Here is a 19,723-nt window from a genome sequence, read left to right on the forward strand (position 1 = left end):
CTCCAGTCTTTCCTTTCAGGAATCACCTGCCACCCATTACATTACAAAGCTCTTTAAGATCAGAAGACAGTTCAATTTGATCAAAAGAAGCAGTTCGACCTCCTTCAAGAAACTTCTGAAAAGCACAGTGTACTGCTTTACAATTAGTACCTAATATCACAGGAGCGGCATTGGAGTCCCCAGTGTCAGGACACACAAGTGCAGTGATCTCCATGGGAGGAACACCTTTGTCCTCTAAACCAGGTACAGTAACAATTATGCGCAGGCTTCCATCAACGGGGTATGACTTAGAGTTCAACCCCCACAACTTCATCTGTCCAGTAGATTGAAGTGGTGTGTTGCTCAAATGCTTCTGATAGAAGGAACGATAGATAAGGGTAACTTGAGACCCAGTGTCAAACAAAGCTGAAGTTTTAAGTCCGTTGACAGTAACGTTAACAATGGACTTGGAGCCTATGATAGGCTGTTTTGATCCTGACTTTGAATATTTCAGTCGTCCTTTGTGCTTTTGTACAGGGAATGACACACTTTGCACCATTCCCTCATAATCGTCATGACATTGTCTAGCTGAATGGCCCGTCTGACCACACCTGAAGCACTTTCTAGAGTCTCTCCCTCTGTGCAATGCAACGGGCTTGTTAATGGAAGACTTGGACCAAGTGAATTCAGGTTGATCAGTTTGAACAGGACGAGAAGGGAGGTCCTCTTTAAAAGGTTGTTTCACTTTCTTAGGGGTGCTAAACTGAATGTCAGCTTCCAATTTCTTCACTAACTTCATTAGTCCATGAAGAGGAAGATCATCGTCAGATAACTTCACTTTGAGGAGCTGTGCGAGAGGATGATGAGGTAACAACCCCCGTACTAATTAACTAGTTCTCATTGAATTCACTGCATCAGGATGTATAGCAGTGTGATACACCAGACGTGACAACAGTAACTGCAATCGATTAATAAAAGTGGAAACACTCTCTCCTTCTTTCTGACGGGTCATACGATAGTCAGCAACCATCTGTTCAAGGTCATAGTATGGTTCAAAATGGTCAGACAGTACTTGTATATAGTCTGTTGCACTTACCCCCTCATGGGTATCTCGATACAAGCGGATTAGTTCTGCTGCTGGAGATCGCAGACTTTCCATAACACGCTGACGCTTGCCTTCCTCTGAGCAGGACCATTCTTTCAAGCATTGAAGGGTGTGCTCTTTCCAAACTTCGAAAGCTTCTTCTCCTTGTGGTACAGGAACATTACCAGAGAACACTTTTAGCTTTCTATAATGTGCCGCCTGTAACCCTTGTGCTAGCATCTCAGTCAGTTGATTTAAAGTGCCAACAGCATTCTCACTAGATTGTGAAATATTGACATCTTCCTGATAAGAATAGTTAACTGGCATTTGTTCTTCTTTTACACTGACGTTTTGTGGGACAGAGGGAAGGTACCTCCTTCTAGGAGTAGGTTGAGGGCGCCACTTTTCTTTGTGTTGCTCCTCCATGACTGACTATTAAACCCACTTCGATCTCAGCAGTGCCTCCAAATGTAGCCCTGTTTTGGGGGGGGGGGGTTATGTGAAATGGCCCACACCAAACAAGCTATGGCGCTAACCTGTATATGAGCAGGCAATCCTGAGCCTTCGCTACATGGAAGAGGGGGTTGTGATAATACAAATGGCAGTGCCTCCACCTATAGAATAGGGATCCTGCAATTGAGGAGACTCACCCCTTTCTAGGAATGTAACAGGTAGACAACTTAAAGTAACTATACATAGCAGTATTAATGCATCCAGCTTATATTTCTAACATGATAAACATGTCACCACACCTGTATGAGATTAATGCAAAGTTTATATAAAGCAGCCACATAAAACAGGATGCATAAGAATAACATTCAGGAATTACAATTTAGCATAAATTGGGAGGTTGCAATTATACCCGGGTATATGTGCATGTAGTATACAGAATACCTCCAACCATGGGTTATAGCGCAGTCCGGTTGCAGGGGCCCCTGGAGAGGCGAGAGTCAATAAGATGCACGCTTCCACTTTAGATGCTGTGATGGCGTCCAAGTAACATGCGGATGATTGCACTGCTTGTCTGAAGATCAGCGATGCATCACCTAAAAGGATAAAATGCTCTATCTATCCTTACTCTTAGTCCCTATCCCTAAACTGGGCTGTCACTGTAACCGGGCCTCTATCTGTCTAAGTGGCCGTCGGATGCCTAACCTACCTCTAGCCTAATCTTATCCAACACTCCCTATGCTAATCCTAGCTAAAGAGAGATCCAGACCAATAAGGCTCTTCAAGCAAAGAGGCTGCAAAGATACACTGCAATTAACAGAAAGTTCACCTGACAGTCTTATGCAGGTGAAAACACTGATCTATATATATATTTAGACAACTATAAGGATTCTGCAGTGTGTAAATAGAATGATAATGAACCACAAATCTCTCTCTTACAGAGTTATTAGGGTTCCTATACAGAAGTTGAAATATAACAGAGGCAGACCTAATCTGCTTCAGTAACAACTACATAGATAACAGCCTTGTTAATCTGGATCATTACTCACAGAATCCCCATACAGTTCTCCCCAGATACATAGCACATGGCAGGCTGGAACCCTCTGCCTGATACTTCTTGGAAAACAACTATATAACATCCTGGGGTTTCCTGACCTCCTTGTAGGGGCAGGAAGCACACCCAGGGACTTGTCTGTAATGGGACCTCTATGGTTGTGGCTGTATATGGATGTAAACAAACCACAACTAGTGTATAAAATAACAGTTCCCTAGATTTACACACAGGTCTCTCTCCTGTCAGCTTTCCCTGATGATCGGCGAGTGCCGGCTGGGACCCGGTGGCTGACATCTGTAGCCATTAATAGCAGCGCACGCCCTGCTCAGAAATGCAAATCACGTATATATGCGTTATTTTGCGCAGCCCTGCCGCCCTGTAGCAGTACTTCTGCTATAGGGCAGAGGGCAACTGGTTAATATACCGTATTTTTCGCCCCATAAGACGCACCAGACCATAAGGCGCGCCTAGGTTTTAGAGGTGAAAAACAAAAAAAAATATTCTGAACCAATGGACTGTAGACATAGTACAGGAAATGACTAGAGTCTGCAGACACAGTACAGGAGATGACCAGAGACTGCATACATAGTTCAGGAGATGACCAGAGACTGCGGACATAGCACAAGAGATGACCAGAGACTGCGGACATAGCACAGGAGATGACCAGAGACTGCGGACATAGCACAGGAGATGACCAGAGACTGCGGACACAGTACAGGGGATGACCAGAGACCGCGGACATAGTACAGGAGATGACCAGAGACCACAGACATAGTACAGGAGATGACCAGAGACTGCGGACACAGTACAGATGACCAGAGACTGCGGACACAGTACAGATGACCAGAGACTGCGGACACAGTACAGGAAATGACCAGAGACTGCGGACACAGTACAGGAGATGACCAGAGACTGCAGACAGTACAGGGGATGACCAGAGACTGCAGACAGTACAGGGGATGACCAAAGACTGCAGACAGTACAGGAGATGACCAGAGACTGTAGACAGTACAGGGGATGACCAGAGACTGCAAACAGTACAGGGGATGACCTAGAGACTGCGGACCTTTGGGGAGGGAGGGGGAGCGGGTACCTGAATTTGACAGGTTTTCTAGGTTTTAGAGGTGAAAAACAAAAAAATATTCTGAACCAATGGACTGTAGACATAGTACAGGAAATGACCAGAGTCTGCAGACACAGTACAGGAGATGACCAGAGACTGCATACATAGTTCAGGAGATGACCAGAGACTGCGGACATAGCACAAGAGATGACCAGAGACTGCGGACATAGCACAGAAGATGACCAGAGACTGCGGACATAGCACAGGAGATGACCAGAGACTGCAGACACAGCACAGGGGATGACCAGAGACCGCGGACACAGTACAGGAGATGACCAGAGACCGTGGACATAGTACAGGAGATGACCAGAGACCACGGACATAGTACAGGAGATGACCAGAGACTGCGGACACAGTACAGATGACCAGAGACTGTGGACACAGTACAGGAGATGACCAGAGACTGTGGACACAGTACAGGAGATGACCAGAGACTGCAGACAGTACAGGAGATGACCAGAGACTGCAGACAGTACAGGGGATGACCAGAGACTGCGGACACAGTACAGGGGATGACCAGAGACTGCGGACACAGTACAGGAGATGAAAATTTTTTTTTCTGTAACTGCTTAAGGGCTAGTTCACCTATACTCCGGATACGTTTTTGCTTACAGTTTACACCACACTCTGTTCCGGTGTGCTTTTGATGTGTTTTGCTGTGTTCCAGTACAGTGCATTCTATGCATGCACGTAAAAAAACCTTCTGTGTGCAGCAGTCCCCTCTGCCCCCTCCATACTTACCTGAGCCTCATTGCGATCCAGCATTGTGAATGACAGCCTCGGCAATCCCAGGTTTCTGCCTTCTCATTGGCTGAGGCAGCAAGCGGGAGCCATTGGCCCATCAGCCCCAAATTAAAAGCACACTTTATGCGCTGGCTACTCAGTCCTTCAAGAGTAACTCCAGCCAGCTGCAGACACCTTGGAGGAACCTCCTGGTCCAATTAATGGATATCCTCTTGATTATGCTTTAAAAAAGGCTATTTCTGGTGAGTGCACACCTGAGTGGGGGTGCATGGTGGGCTCAGCACAGAATTTCAACACGTTTATGTTTTTTGCGTCACATGAATTCATTTCATCACTGGACTTTAATTTTTTCTTAATGAATTTATTTCAACACTGGACTTTAATTTCTATCACGGGACTTTTTCTGAGTTTTTATATATATTTTTTTTTTCACGGAATACGTAGATTGTCACAATTTTGTGTCATATTCACTTAGTTGATTCATTATCCAGATCCCAACAAGCGTTCACCCAGGGCAATAAGTCTGCCCTCCGCAACTACACTTCTTCCCTCCACGCTGCCAAGCAAGCCTACTTTGTAATCCTCATCAATACCCTCTCCTCCAGTCTTCGCTGGCTCTTCTCTACTTTTAACTCTCTACTCTCTCCGCCCCCACCTCCACCCAGTACCTCACTCACCGCCCACGAGATTGCTAACCACTTCCAAAGCAAGATCGACTTCCGCCCCACCTAGCATCCCTCACACGTAAACCCCCTCAACACCCCTTTCCTTCGACCTCGCCACTGTCCAGACCTCCACCCCGCCCAACATTCCTCACACTAAAAACCCCTCAACACTCCACTCCTTCGACCCTGCTACCACTGAAGAGGTCACTAAGGTCTTCTCTGAAGCTCGCCTTACCACTTGCCCCCTTGACCCTGTCCCCACACAACTCCTACGATCACCCTCTTCCTCCATCCTATGCTCCCTCACTGATATCTTTAATCTCTCCCTCTCTACTGGTGCATTCCCCTCCCCTCTGAAGCACGTGGACATCACTCCCATACTTAAAAAACCCTCCCTGGATCCCACCGATCTAAACAACCTTAGACCCGTCTCCCTGCTGCCATTTACATCCAAACTCCTTGAGCGCTTAGTCTATAATCGCCTAAGCTCCCACTTCAACGACAACAACCTCCTTGATCCCCTACAGTCTGACTTCCATCCCCTTCACTCCACCGAAACCACCCTACTCACTCTCACCAACGACCTGCTAACCGCCAAAGCTAATGGCCACTACTCAGTGCTCCTACTCCTTGACCTCTCCACGGCTTTAGACATGGTCGCCCACCCCCTCCTCCGCAAAAAACTATACTCTTTTGGCCTCAGAGACTCCGCTCTCTCCTGGCTCTCTTCCTATCACAGCACTCCTTCAGTGTTACCTATGACGCTGCCTCCTCCCCCTCACTCCCCCTCTCTGTTGGGGTCTCTCAAGGTTCTGTCCTCGGGCCCCTTCTCTTCTCCATCTACACCTCCTCCCTTGGCCAACTGATACACTCCCACGGCTTCAACTTCCATCTCTATGCCGATGACACCCAAATCTACCTCTCTACCCCTCGCCTCAATCCTTCAGTCTCCACCCGAATCACTAGCCTTCTGAATGACATATCAGATTGGATGACACTCCACTTCCTCAAATTAAACCTTTCCAAAACCGAGCTCCTAGTTTTCCCCCCAGCCTGCATTCCCCACTTCTCCATCAAGACCAACAACACCACCATCAGTCCCACCACGCAAGCCAGAGTACTAGGTGTCATTCTAGACTCCAATCTGTCTTTCCAACCCCAGGTCCAATCGCTGACAAATTCATGTAGACTCCACCTCCGCAACATCTCCAAAATACGTCCGTTCCTAACCCCAGAAACTACAAAGCAACTCATTCACTCCCTTATTATATCACGACTTGACTACTGTAACTCCCTCCTCACCGGCCTACCTCACCACAGCCTATCCCCGCTTCAACTATAAATTATAAAATCTTTTTCCTTTCCCAAATTATATTAATACATTAAAAAATATAAATAAGATAAAAATAATAAGTAAAAAAATATATAAAATAAATATAAATAAATATCCTCCTTATCCTTAAATGTCCACAAGTGCAATTCCAAAAAACTATAGTCCTCTTTTTTTCTTCTTCCAAGAAAATATCTCTCCTATTTTCAATCTTCAAATCATGTCCAAATATTCATATACCTCAAAAACAAAAAAAAAACTTAACATAGTGTATTATCCTTATATCAAAAGGGAAAACGTGCCATATGTAGTGAGTCACAGCAAACACTAAAATTGTGCATGTGATAAATAATATATATATATATTTTATATATATATATATATATATATATATATATATTCAAATATATATCTCTATATATACGTGCTTAAACATATACACCCATATATAAAAAGTATATAAATAAATCCAAGTGTAAAAACACTCTTCTGTGAACACTTCAACCAACAATAGTGATCCACTCAAGTGACCACTGCTATCATACATACTCTGTGACAATTCAATGTTATTATTTAACCCACTGCACAGAACAAACAGCACTCCAACTCGTGTAGCAGTGGATAATTACCCCAATAATGTTTTAAACAAACTTTGTAAAGCACATAAGAGATGGCATCAAACTCCCGGGTCCAGATCAATCCTGGTATTCCTCCTCCACTCTCCCCAATGATGTCTCAAACAAACTTGTCACACATATAAGAGATGGCTTCAGGCTCCCGGGTCCAGATCAATCCTGGAATTCCTCCTCCATTCTCCTCATAAATGAATTGGCAATTAGGGAAGGTATCATATCACATTACACTATGTTGTTTTTTTTTGGTTTTTGAGGTATATGAATATTTGGACATGATTTGAAGATTGAAAATAGGAGAGATATTTTCTTGGAAGAAGAAAAAAAGAGGACTATAGTTTTTTGGAATTGCACTTGTGGCCATTTGGATAAGGAAATATTTATTTATATTTATTTTATATATTTTTTTACTTTTTACTTATTATTTTTATCTTATTTATATTTTTTAATGTATTAATATAATTTGGGAAAGGAAAAAGATTTTATAATTTATAGTTGTGTCAGCTTTAAAGGGTGAAAGTGAATGTTTTTCCTTGGGTTTACTTTAATAATTAGAGTGTGCTAATTTAGTCACCTATCCCCGCTTCAGTCTATCCTGAATTCTGCAGCCAGACTCATCCACCTTACTAACCGCTCCGTATCCGCCACCTCCCTCTGCCAATCCCTCCACTGGCTTACGATTGCCCAACGCATAAAATTCAAATTACTAACATTGACGTACAAAGCTGTTCATAACACTGCCCCAAACTACATCGCCGACCTGATATCCATTTACCACCCAAAACGTACTCTCCGCTCCTCAGAAGACCTCCTACTCTCTAGTTCCCTGGTCTCCTCCTCCCATGCCCATCTCCAGGACCTCTCCAGGGCTTCCCCCATCCTCTGGAACTCACTACCGCAATCCATCAGACTGTCACCTACCCTCCTCACCTTTAGGTGCACCCTGAAAACCCATCTCTTCAGGGAAGCCTACCCCGCCCTCACCTAATTGCTTATCTCCTCAACTCTTCCTACCACTCCATTCCCCACAGCTATTTCCTCCTGTACCACTATCCCCTCCCTCCTAGATTATAAGCTCCAAGGAGCAGGGCCCTCAAACCCTTCGTGTATTGTATTGTTACTGTACTGTCTCGTGTACTGTCTCCCATTATAATGTACAGCGCTGAGCAAACTGTTGGCGCTATATAAATACTGTATAATAATATTATAATTTTATTCATTGATGTATTTTTTGTTACAGCAATATTGGTGAAGACAAAGAATGACACAATATATGAATGTTAATTGATGTTTAATGATAGCATTATGAAATGTATGCGCCGCTTGTATTCACTGCATTAGGAGTGATACTATATAATGTTTTTTTACATAAAAAAGAGCCTTTAGAATCGCTTTAAAGTTCACACCACACTTTGTTCCGGTTCGTTGCTGATGCGTTTTGCTGTGTTCCAGTATGGTTCTGTGCAGAAAAAATGCAGCATGTTCTACTTTTTATATCTGCATCGGAAACTGTCTGTAACTGACTGCACAGGTGTGAGCATTGGAATACATGGAAAACACTGTGCAAGCATTTTTGATGCAGAAAAAAACACACACTGGACTGCATTCCAGTCTGAACCAGCCCTAAGTATTAGCTGGAGTTTGGCATGAATGTGGAACTAAATGCTCTATTAAAAATGAGCAGGCAAGTTACATTAAGGGTCAGTTCACACTACAGACATTTCAGTGTGCTGTTTTTCTGCATCCAAACTGCACATAAAGTAGGTTATATGGTTGTCGATGTTAGTTCACATCGGTGTTTCCAGTTCCAGTGTGTTCTGGTTGCAGAAAAAAAGAACAGGCTGCATTTTTCCTGCACATAACTGTACTAAAACACACCAGACCGCACCAAAAAGCACTGGAACGCACATGTCCCAATATGAAGTGAAGAAAAAGGGGAAAAAATTAACTGGAATGCATCAAAAACGCACCAGAAAGTGTGCATAACTAAGGGCCAGTTCACATCACAAAAACGCACTCTGGATGCATTCCAGATACGTTTTTGCTTACAGTTCACACCACGTGCCGTTCCGGTGTAGATTTGATGCATCTTCTACTTTTTTTTCTGCACTGGGAGCTGACTGCACTGGTGTGAATACATGGAAAACACTGTGCATGCATTTTTGATGCAGGAAAAAAATGCACTGGACTGCATCTGGTGTGAAGTGTTTGTGATTGGCTTTACAGCCTTGTGACAATGCAAGGTTCCCAAACAAGTAGCCATGATTGGTTGGTATTGTTCCTTATTAGCAGACATCGTTCATCACTTTTCAGTTATTAAAAAGAAAGCTGAATACATCTTTTGTACCTAAAAATAGTTCAGTATGCAATAATCAGTTGAGTACTTTCGTACAGGTCATGATTTATTTTTTTTTAAATCAGGCAGTGTCTTAGACGTCCCAACTGGGGTCCTACAGGCAGAAGGAAGTAGCTCGCTCTGCGCATGCTCTTTCCTTTCCTGCTCAGGCCGCCGAGAAAGCTGCAAAGGTGAGCTACTACCGGGGTAATTGGAATCCGTTGTGTTTCTCGGCCATCCGTTCACCGTGCGGGTCGGGTGCCCGGCAGAGAAGTAGAAGGTTCTCAGAAGGAACAGAGGCGTTGAATATTGTGTGTCTGTGACTAGGAAGATGTGTATTCAGTGACATGGTGGGGTTTGGGCTTGTGTTGCGGCCTGCTCGTTGTTGCTGTGTCCACAGGCGGCTCTCCTTTGCTGGCTGTATTGTACAGCGTGTGTTCGCCTCTGCTGCTAAACCTCCGCCGAGTGCACTGCTTGTTTCGTGTAGTAGGGGGACATGGAGGACCCACGGAGCACTTCATAGGAGAGTTCAGGAGTGGGAGCTTTATGTATACATAGGCTTTAGAAAGCACCATGGGAGGGAAACCTATCTCTGCTATGCTGGACATAGGAAGCACAACATTCAAATTATTACCAATTCACGTGGCCTTTGTATCGTCATGCAGAAGATCCTGACAAGTGCTAATAAAGTATAGCTGAAGTCCGAAACTTTTTTTTTCTTTTCTTTTATTAGAATGGAGAGGGGTGCATGTGATGGTGTGGTGTGTGCTTTTGATTTTTACATCCTCTGTTTCCTCTTAGGGGGATTTATCCTGCCTGTCCTGATCACTTGAGACTATTTGGGTTGTCACCAGAACAGGAATAGAGGGGGAAATCCTTCATTGGGGACTCTTGTTCTAGTGACTACCAGGGATTCCCCTTGCTTCCTGTTTCGACTATGGGTCAGGTAGTGAAGGAAAACCTTGCCATGGGATGGCAAAAATACTAATCAGGGATTATAACCCATCCCTTAAAGCAGGGATCTCCAAACTTTTTGAACAAAGGGCCAGTTTACTGTCCTGACTTTAGAGGGGCTGCACTGTGCCCATCGGGAGTAGAAAATGTCCCAGCATCAGTTGGAGTAAACAATGCCCCATCCTTGGTGTCATTGGTAGGAATAGTACCCCATTCTTGGTGTAATTGGGGCCCATTGTTGATGTCATTGGTAGGAATAGTGCCCCATCATCGGTGTGTTGAGGAGGAATTGTCTCCCATCACTGATGTAATTGGGAGAAACTGCCTCATCATTGGCGTCATTGGGAGGAACTGTGCCATATTGGCAGGAATTGTGCCCCATAACTGGTGTCATTGGGCAGCTCAGTGGCTAAATGGTTAGCACTTCCGCCTGGCAGTACTAGGGTCGTTGGTTCGAATCCCAGCCACGGCACCAGCTGCCTGGAGTTTGCATGTTCTCTCTGTGCCTGTGTGGGTTTCCTCTGGGTACTCCGGTTTCCTCCTACACTCCAAAGACATGCTGGTAGGTGAATTGGATCCTGTCTAAATTGTCCCTAGTATGTGTATGTATGAATGTGAGTTAGGGACATTATATTGTGCACCCCATGAGGGTTAGAGACTGATGTGAATGTACAATACATATGTGTAAAGCGCTGCGTAAATTGACGGTGCTATAGAAGTACCTGAAATAAATAATATTGGTAGGAATTGGGCCCCGTCGTTGGTGTCATTGGGAGGAACTGTGCCCCGTCGTTGGTGTCATTGGGAGGAACTGTGCCCCGTCGTTGGTGTCATTGGGAGGAACTGTGCCCCATCGTTGGTGTCATTGGGGGGCACTGTGCCCCGTCATTGGGAGGCACTGTGCCCCGTCGTTGGTGTCATTGGGAGGCACTGTGCCCCGTCGTTGGTGTCATTGGGAGGCACTGTGCCCCGTCGTTGGTGTCATTGGGAGGAACTGTGCCCCGTCGTTGGTGTCATTCTGAGGAACTGTGCCCCGTCGTTGGTGTCATTGGGAGGAACTGTGCCCCGTCGTTGGTGTCATTGGGAGGAACTGTGCCCCGTCGTTGGTGTCATTGGGGGGCACTGTGCCCCGTCATTGGGGGGCACTGTGCCCCGTCGTTGGTGTCATTGGGAGGAACTGTGCCCCGTCGTTGGTGTCATTGGGAGGAACTGTGCCCCATCGTTGGTGTCATTGGGGGGCACTGTGCCCCGTCATTGGGAGGCACTGTGCCCCGTCGTTGGTGTCATTGGGAGGCACTGTGCCCCGTCGTTGGTGTCATTGGGAGGCACTGTGCCCCGTCGTTGGTGTCATTGGGAGGAACTGTGCCCCGTCGTTGGTGTCATTCTGAGGAACTGTGCCCCGTCGTTGGTGTCATTGGGAGGAACTGTGCCCCGTCGTTGGTGTCATTGGGAGGAACTGTGCCCCGTCGTTGGTGTCATTGGGGGGCACTGTGCCCCGTCATTGGGGGGCACTGTGCCCCGTCGTTGGTGTCATTGGGAGGAACTGTGCCCCGTCGTTGGTGTCATTGGGAGGAACTGTGCCCCGTTGTTGGTGTCATTGGGAGGAACTGTGCCCCGTCGTTGGTGTCATTGGGGGGCACTGTGCCCCGTCGTCGGTGTCATTGGGGGGCACTGTGCCCCAAGGGCCAGATAAAAGCAAGCAAAGGGCTGCAGTTTGGAGACCACTGCCTTAAAGCATACGTTTAGGGTGGAACACCTAACATGTTCCCACCGCCCACATGGCTGCGTCCATCATTCACAGTGTTCTGTGAATAAGTGCCTACAAGTCCCAGCAGCCTTAGCGGCTTGTAGTTCACAATAAACTACCATGGCGCTTTGGAGCGCCATGGTAGTTCATAAGATATCTGCTTATTCGTACATCCCATACGGCAGGCTGTCACATGATCAGGAGCTGGTCCCACCAGCTACCAATCGTTAGCGGGGAACAAAAGCTGTTTTTTCACAGTTCAGTCTTTGTGCTAGGAGGGAACTTTCAGCACAGAAACGTTGGCTGCCTAGTAATGCACATGTGCAGCGTGTGAGTGTTAAAGTGATACTAAACGTCTTCCTTTTTTTTTTTTTTGTTTAATGACATGTCATACCTACCTGCTGTGTGCAGTGGTTTTGCACAGAGCACCCCTGCTGGCCTGCTCTTCTCTGGTCCCCTGCTTACGCTTTTGGCCCCTCTCTCCTGCTTGGTGCCCCTCCAGCAAGCAGTTTACTACGGGGGCACCCAAGCAGGCATGCTCCTAAGCCACTACTCTGCATGTCCATTCACCAACAGAACCGTGGCTTGGCCCTGTCCCCTCAGAGTCCCCAGTGAACTGATACTCTTGTGGACATTGATGTATTAGGGGGGCTACTACACACAGAAGGTTTTTTACCTTCATGCATAGAATTCATGAAGGTAAAAAAAAAGTAAGCCTTTAGAACCACTTTGAAGTCCACCCTACTGCTGCCGCACATATGTGTTCGGGGTTAAGAAGTTAGGCTTGAGTGCCATTCGTGTTACTGTGCTCTAGGCCTGAAATGTTCAGTTAGGTACAAAACAATAGTCTTCCCCCTTGTTGGTACATTGTGTCAATGTAAGAGGCAACAGTGGTGCTGAGTTGTATAGGATTTATGTACATAAAGGGCCTGTGCACACCACTCCAGTCTGTTGAATGAGCTGCTAACATACCCAAGCTGTGCAAAAATTGTACAAGCAGCAGTTTTGGCAATGTGGGTTAACATGCACTACTGCTTTACAATGGTGTAAAGTGGCCCTTATTTAGGACAGTACAGTTTGTAAATTGTCATCCCCAACAGTAGCTGTATCCAATGAGCCACCTGTGCTTTAAAGTAGTAGTAAACTATGCTTTTTAACTTGTACCCACAGGTAAGCCTCTAATAAGGTTTACCTGTAGGTACAGTGACTGTTAAACGTGTGGTGTTTAGATATTCACACTTGAAGCAGCCAGTGACATCACTGACGCACGCACACTGTGCTCTAAATGGATGGCTTTATTCTTCTTAAACTGCAAGTTGCCCATCATTCTTTCCACCTTGGTTCCAGAATTTAAAGTGTTACTAAACCCACAACAGTTAATTCAGTCTGTATATTCAGTAAAGCATGATTGATGTACTCAATGTGGAGCCTAAGGGGTTAATCCTCTGCACTGTCTAAAAATGCTGTTTGATCCTGACTTCTCTGATCCTCCCCTTCTTCCAGTTACCCCCTCTTATCTCGAGATAAGATATATCATGTGTAGACATTCTGCACATGCTCAGTTTGGTGTATATTGCTAGAGGTTGTTTTTTTCCCCTTGGGAGGGTGCATGTGATCAGCACAGGGCCAATCAGCACTATCCAGACAGAGGTTAGGGGTTCTGCATCCTCATAGAGCAGAAAGAAAACTCCTCCTACAAGCTGTAATCCGTGCTCTGTTGAACACTGATAGAAGTCATAAGACTGCTCTAACTGCTGATGAGAAAAGGTATTTAGCAGTTTATTTTTACTAAAATAATTTCCATGGTGTGTGTACTGTGGGAAACCAGAGTGAACCCAGGGTCCTGGGTTTAGTAACACTTTAATTCACTTACCTGAAACATATATGCAGTTAAGGACTTTTGAATCCCTGTGTCTTCATACTTTTCAAAGTATTGATGTCAGTGCCTTCACACCAGGAATCTAGCATTTGTATGAGCCATCCTCGCCAGTGTCTCTATTTCTCTTGTCGTGGGTTTACTATGAATAAGGCTACACAGGTCCTATTGTGGTGGTTGTTTGTTTATATATGCAGCACTAATATTTTAAAGAACAGATGTGTGATTTTGCAGTGTGTTCTCTCCCTTTTTAGATGTTGATGCCTAAGAAAAACCGCATTGCCATCTACGAGCTCCTGTTTAAGGAGGGAGTTATGGTGGCCAAGAAGGATGTGCATATGCCAAAGCATCCAGAATTGGCAGACAAGAATGTACCTAACCTCCATGTCATGAAGGCTATGCAGGTAAAAGAGAAGGAAATCTTTTTACAACACTTGTATATCTTTTGTGTTCACCTTGATAGTTGTCAAGCTTGTGTGGGGATTGAAACGTTGTGGGGTTGATTTACTAAAGGCAAATATGCTGTGCGTTGCAAGTACAGTTTCTCCAGACCTTAGTAAGTGAGGTAAAGCTTCACTTTGCAAAGAATACCCAGTCGCATGCAAGCAAAATAAAAAAAAAAAAAACCCAGCATTTGTGTTTGCACATCATTGGATGATAGAAATCGACAGAGCTTCCCCTCATTACAGAACTATGTAGAGCTACTGCACTTGCAGTGCACAGTATATTTGCCTTTAGTAAATCAACCCCACTGTATATTTGCAAATCTGCAAAAAGCTGTTTCCTATTATCAGTAATTCTGAGGATAATTTAAACCCTTCATATGTAATTTGAAATATTTAGGCACTTTGAAATCGTCATCCTTACTGTTTTTCTCCTGTAGTCTTTGAAGTCTCGGGGATACGTGAAAGAGCAGTTTGCGTGGCGTCACTTTTACTGGTACCTGACAAATGAGGGCATCCAGTACTTGCGGGATTTTCTACACTTACCTCCAGAGATTGTTCCTGCAACTCTAAGGAGGAGTCGTCCTGAGACAGGCAGACCACGACCTAAAGGTAATGGATGGAATGCTGGTTAGTCTGTTAAAGTGGGCACTTCAAGGTTTTTTAGCTTTGGTATTATACTGTGTATTTGTCTTTCTAAAATTCATGAAGCTCCAGTGAATTGTTGGACTGCATTCTTATAACTGCTCATCTGGTACACTTGTTTGCTCAGTTGTTAGTACGTATGCTTATCCCCCTTAGTTTCCACAAGGAGTAGATCTATAGCCAATGAGGTACAGCATATGACAGGCCATTTTCTGCCAGTCATGTCGCTGGGATTCCCCCTTCCCAAATTAGGCTATCAACACTATTAGGAGTGATATCGGGACTGCTATTTTTGATCATCTTCTAAGAATACTTGTAGCATGGATCTCTGACTATATCACTTGGTAACTTGTAACAGCATGATAGCCAGGCAAACAGTATTTTCAAAAGAGCAAAATTGGCAGTCTTGCTATTTTCCCTACAAGCAGTGTGTTCGCATTTTTTGTTAAAGTGATTGTTATTTAGGAAAAAAAAAACACTGCTCTGTGCAGTGGTTGTGCACAGAGCAGCCCCGATCCGATTCTCTTCCCGAGCCCCCCTGTTGACGGTGTAGGAATACAGTAAAAAAAAAAAAAAACCTTCAGCCTTTAGATCCACTTTAAAGTTACCTCCCCTCAGTACCTGGCTAAATATTGGCTTTGTCACATTCATTCATTTTCCACTAATATTCTGATTTAAAATAAATAAAATAATAATCAAAAGATGTACGAATTTTCTCATTTATGGCTGCATTTGATGGGTTGACATGGGAACTGTTGTCCATAGACTTGTCACAGAGACTCCCTAAGGTACTGTCAACTTAACTTTTTTTTTTTTTTTTCCCTTGGTTTACATTCACTGACTGTGCAGGGGTTTTTTTTTTTCTCCAGGTGTCTTTCACACCTGGTTGGTTTAGTTGTGTGGACTTGCATATATCAACTAAAGCCGGCCATACATGGGTTGACATTCAGGAGGTTCAGCAGGGACCGCTTGAATTTCAATCCATGTATGGGTACCCTGATTGTAAACAAGTCAACCTATCGATCAAATTGTGCAAACCAGCTTGTTAATTTTTTCCCCAAATGATTTAGTGCCGCCAGCAAGAACACAATGACGTTGCACATGGGATGCCCACCTCAATACTGACTTGATGGGGGGAATTGAGCAGTTTTCTTTCCTTCCACTTGCAGATCTCTGCTGCCTTTGGTACATAATGTGCAGCCCTATAACCTCAGTAGTTTGTAATGGGAATATTGACTAGGGTAATAGCATTGATCTCTACTAGCCTTATATGGTCTCCTGTAACATTTCCCTTAGCCAAAAGTGTTGCATGTCCTCATTTTCTGACCCTCATTTCCTCTGTTAGGTCTAGGTATCAGTTTCCGACAGTCCTCTCATTTATTGAACGTTCTCTGCTGCACTTTGGTGAAGTCGGGGGCCGCATGTGAGGCCCCTTTTTAGCGGTTGACAACCACTGATCTAAATATATGCAGGTTGGCGGAATCCTGGAAAGTGATTATGTTGACTGTTGCCTGTTCATCATATTTAGAATGTTTGTACAAAAGAAAAAAAAATATCTCTTGTAAGTGTGGGAGAATCTTGGTCCTTCTATTAATATTCGGAAACTTCAGGTGATGTGGTTGTCGGTGTAATGCTGGATATGCAGGCTTGGAGGGTCATCTCATCCGGATTCTATGGCATTGTCATGCATCAACCATCAGAGGAAGACTTGCCACATCAAGAGAAGTAGAGTAGATCTTGTTCTGGGCAAAACTTTACAATCCAGCCTTGTTTGCTTCATGGTGTGTCTGCTGTTGCCCACCTCTCAGCTGGACTGCTTTTAGACTTGCCAACAGTATATGATTTCTCTATCTCTCAGTGGATGAGAATGACAATAGGATTTCGGGACAGCTTTCCTTTTTTGTTTTTTGTGTGGTGTTTTTTTTTTTTGTGTTTTTTTTTTTTTTCCCCAAACATAAAGTGAAGGAATCTCTCCAACTTCCTTGATGGCAGTTCTAATCCTTCCCCAATCTATTTAAAAACTCAAAGTTTTGGTTATGGATACATGTTAAGATTAACCCCAGTCACAAACTTTTATAGCAGGAAGAAGCTGTACGATCTTCCATTTTCTACGTGAAAATGGACACCCCTGTTTTAAATGCATTAGTTTTTATTGACTTGGATCTGCCAGAAAATGTTTAGCAGGGTTTTGTTTTTTTTTTTTTTTTACAGTTCTTTAAAGGAGGCAGGTTTTTTAATAAGTTACACATTTCTTCCAAGGGTCAGAACATCATTCTGAAGTTTTAAAATGATCGTTTCCCCATTAGTATATATTTCTTATGCTCTACCACTAATGTGTGTGTGTTGTTTTTTTTTTTTTTTTTCAGGTTTAGAGGGTGAACGTCCTGCCCGTTTATCCCGTGGTGAGACAGACAGAGATACCTACAGACGCAGCACTGCTCCACGTAAGTGTGTGTGGCTAACTCCACCTTTTCTTACATGGTAAACCTGTATTTAGGGTGTAACACGGTGTCAGGCGAATCTCCCCAGCCCCCCCAAAAAAAAGCGGTGTACCTTCTAAACAATTTTTGTTTTTAATTTTTTTTGTTAAGTGTCTGGGCAAAATAATGAAAATAAACTACATATTATACATATTACTACTTCGCCTGCAGTTCATGTTAATTTGCCCATGTTTAATAACTTTAAAAACACTGAAAATACAGACAGATGCCTGGTCCTGAGCGGACAACCTGATTGCACAACTGTCTGCTGCACAGGATATTCCAAACAATATACCCAAGTTTTTTTGTTTCTCTGCTGGAATCTTCCTATCTTTAGAATATGTAGATAGTCCACAAGTGAAAGAAGGTATTGTCAGTTGGGTGCAGCAACTTAGGAGCACACTGGATTTTGGTGGGGGGGGGGTGTTTGCCCATATATAATATAATAGGTGCAGTTCTTAACCAGTTCAATACCGGGCACTTTTACCGCCTTCCTGCCCAGGCCAATTTTCAGGTTTCAGCGCTCCCACACTTTGACAATTGCGCTGTCATGCAACACTGTACCCAAACTAAATTTTTATCACTTCACAGAAATAGAGCTATCTTTTGGTGGTATTTAATCACCACTGGGATTTTTATTTTTTTGCTAAATATACAAAAAAAGCCAAAAAATTTTGAACAAAAAAAATCATGTTTTTCTTTGCTTCTGTTATAAAAGTTTGCAAATAAATAATTGTTCATAAATTTAGGGCAAGATGTATTCTGCTACATTTCTTTGGTGAAAATAACCCAAATCAGTATTTATTTAGTCTGTAGGAAAGCTAGAGTTCACAAACTATATGGCATACATCTGAAAATTGATCAGTCCTGAAGTACTGACAGCCAATATAATTTCTTGAGGCCCAAAAATATCAGAACAGTACAGATATCCCTCAAATGACTCCTTTTTGCAAAGTAGACAGTCTAACGTATTTCATAAGAAGCATGGCGAGTTTTTTGATGTTGTAATTTTTTTTTTTGGAAAATGAAGAAATTAGAAACTTTTTTTTTTTTATATATATATACTGTTACGAGTGCAGTATAGTGTCATCATATAACTGGTGTGGCCGTGATCAGGGACACTAACTGGTGATGGTACTGGAAAAAAATAAATATTTTTATTTTTTTTTTTTTGTTAAATTGTCCTTAAATTTTATTGATGATTTTTATAAAAATCTTTTTTCTCTTAGGATTTTCTTTTCATATTACACTATGACCAAAGTAGTAGAATGTTACCATAGTAACATTGTACTACTTTGGGGAAGTGATCAGTATTTTTTTATTTTTTTTACACACAATCACTGTGACCATTCACAGCTAGACACTTGTATACAATGGATGGCATGAAAGGAAGCCATCCATTGTTTACAACTGTCATGTGACCTGCTGTGCTTTGTCACAGCAGGTCACATGGTGCTGGCAATGGGGCCGGTGCACAGATCTGTCATCGACCTTGTTCAAGGTACACAGCCGGTGACAAATCTCGACAGAGTGGCCCTGCAGGCATGTGCAATCCGGAAAGGATGTCCTATAACGCCCTCCCAGATCGATGCGAGTCTCGCCCGGCCGTCATTTTACCATTGGCCAGGTGGTAAATGGTTAAATAAGGGACATGGCTACTTTTTCTAATTTTTCATTAATTTTCTAATTTTGCAGCTGGAGCTGATAAAAAGGCTGAGGCTGGTGCTGGAGCAGCTACAGAATTCCAATTTGTAAGTAAACTTTTTTTCTTTTGGCAAATCAAGTATGGTCTTGTGAAATGTATAGCCCTTTTGTTTTAATCTAATTATTCCATTTTTACTTCCTTTTTTTTTTTTTTTTTTAGAGAGGAGGATTTGGACGTGGTCGTGGACAGCAGCCCCCCCAATAATGCACATCAGATTTAATTTGTGAATAAATTTTTGGAACACCACTTATTTTAGCACTCTTTATTTTTAGTTGTGCTTTGGAGTACAGATGCATGATCTCTTTATAAAAATATAAAATAATGTTCAGCATCTGTTCAGTCAGTTTTAATGTAGCAGCTTCTTTTATTGCAGATATTGGCTCCATATTAGCTGCAAAAATCTTTACACCCCGGTCACACTGGGTGTGATTTTCATGCCATGCGACTTGCAAATCATATGCCAAGTTGCACCCTATT

General features: G+C 43.5%; 2 protein-coding genes across 2 annotated transcripts; one reads left to right on the forward strand and one right to left on the reverse strand.

Annotated features, from left to right (window-relative positions):
- Window positions 1–865: 865 nt before the first annotated feature.
- Window positions 866–1,489, reverse strand: LOC149467338 (modulator of apoptosis 1-like). The gene has a single exon (XM_089671935.1). It carries the CDS (start codon window positions 1,487–1,489, stop codon window positions 866–868), a length of 624 nt encoding a protein of 207 aa, XP_089528061.1.
- Window positions 1,490–9,444: 7,955 nt separating this feature from the next.
- Window positions 9,445–19,492, forward strand: RPS10 (ribosomal protein S10). The gene is made up of 6 exons (XM_089671933.1): window positions 9,445–9,587; window positions 14,228–14,377; window positions 14,857–15,028; window positions 17,428–17,505; window positions 19,237–19,292; window positions 19,406–19,492. The coding sequence occupies exons 2-6, from the start codon at window positions 14,228–14,230 to the stop codon at window positions 19,448–19,450; spliced, it is 501 nt and encodes a 166-aa protein (XP_089528059.1). The 5' UTR covers window positions 9,445–9,587; the 3' UTR covers window positions 19,451–19,492.
- Window positions 19,493–19,723: the final 231 nt, after the last annotated feature.

Source organism: Staurois parvus, unplaced genomic scaffold (assembly GCF_062004578.1).
Source record: "Staurois parvus isolate SC_StPar_1 unplaced genomic scaffold, SC_StPar_1.0 ptg000115l, whole genome shotgun sequence".
Lineage (NCBI taxonomy): Eukaryota > Metazoa > Chordata > Amphibia > Anura > Ranidae > Staurois > Staurois parvus.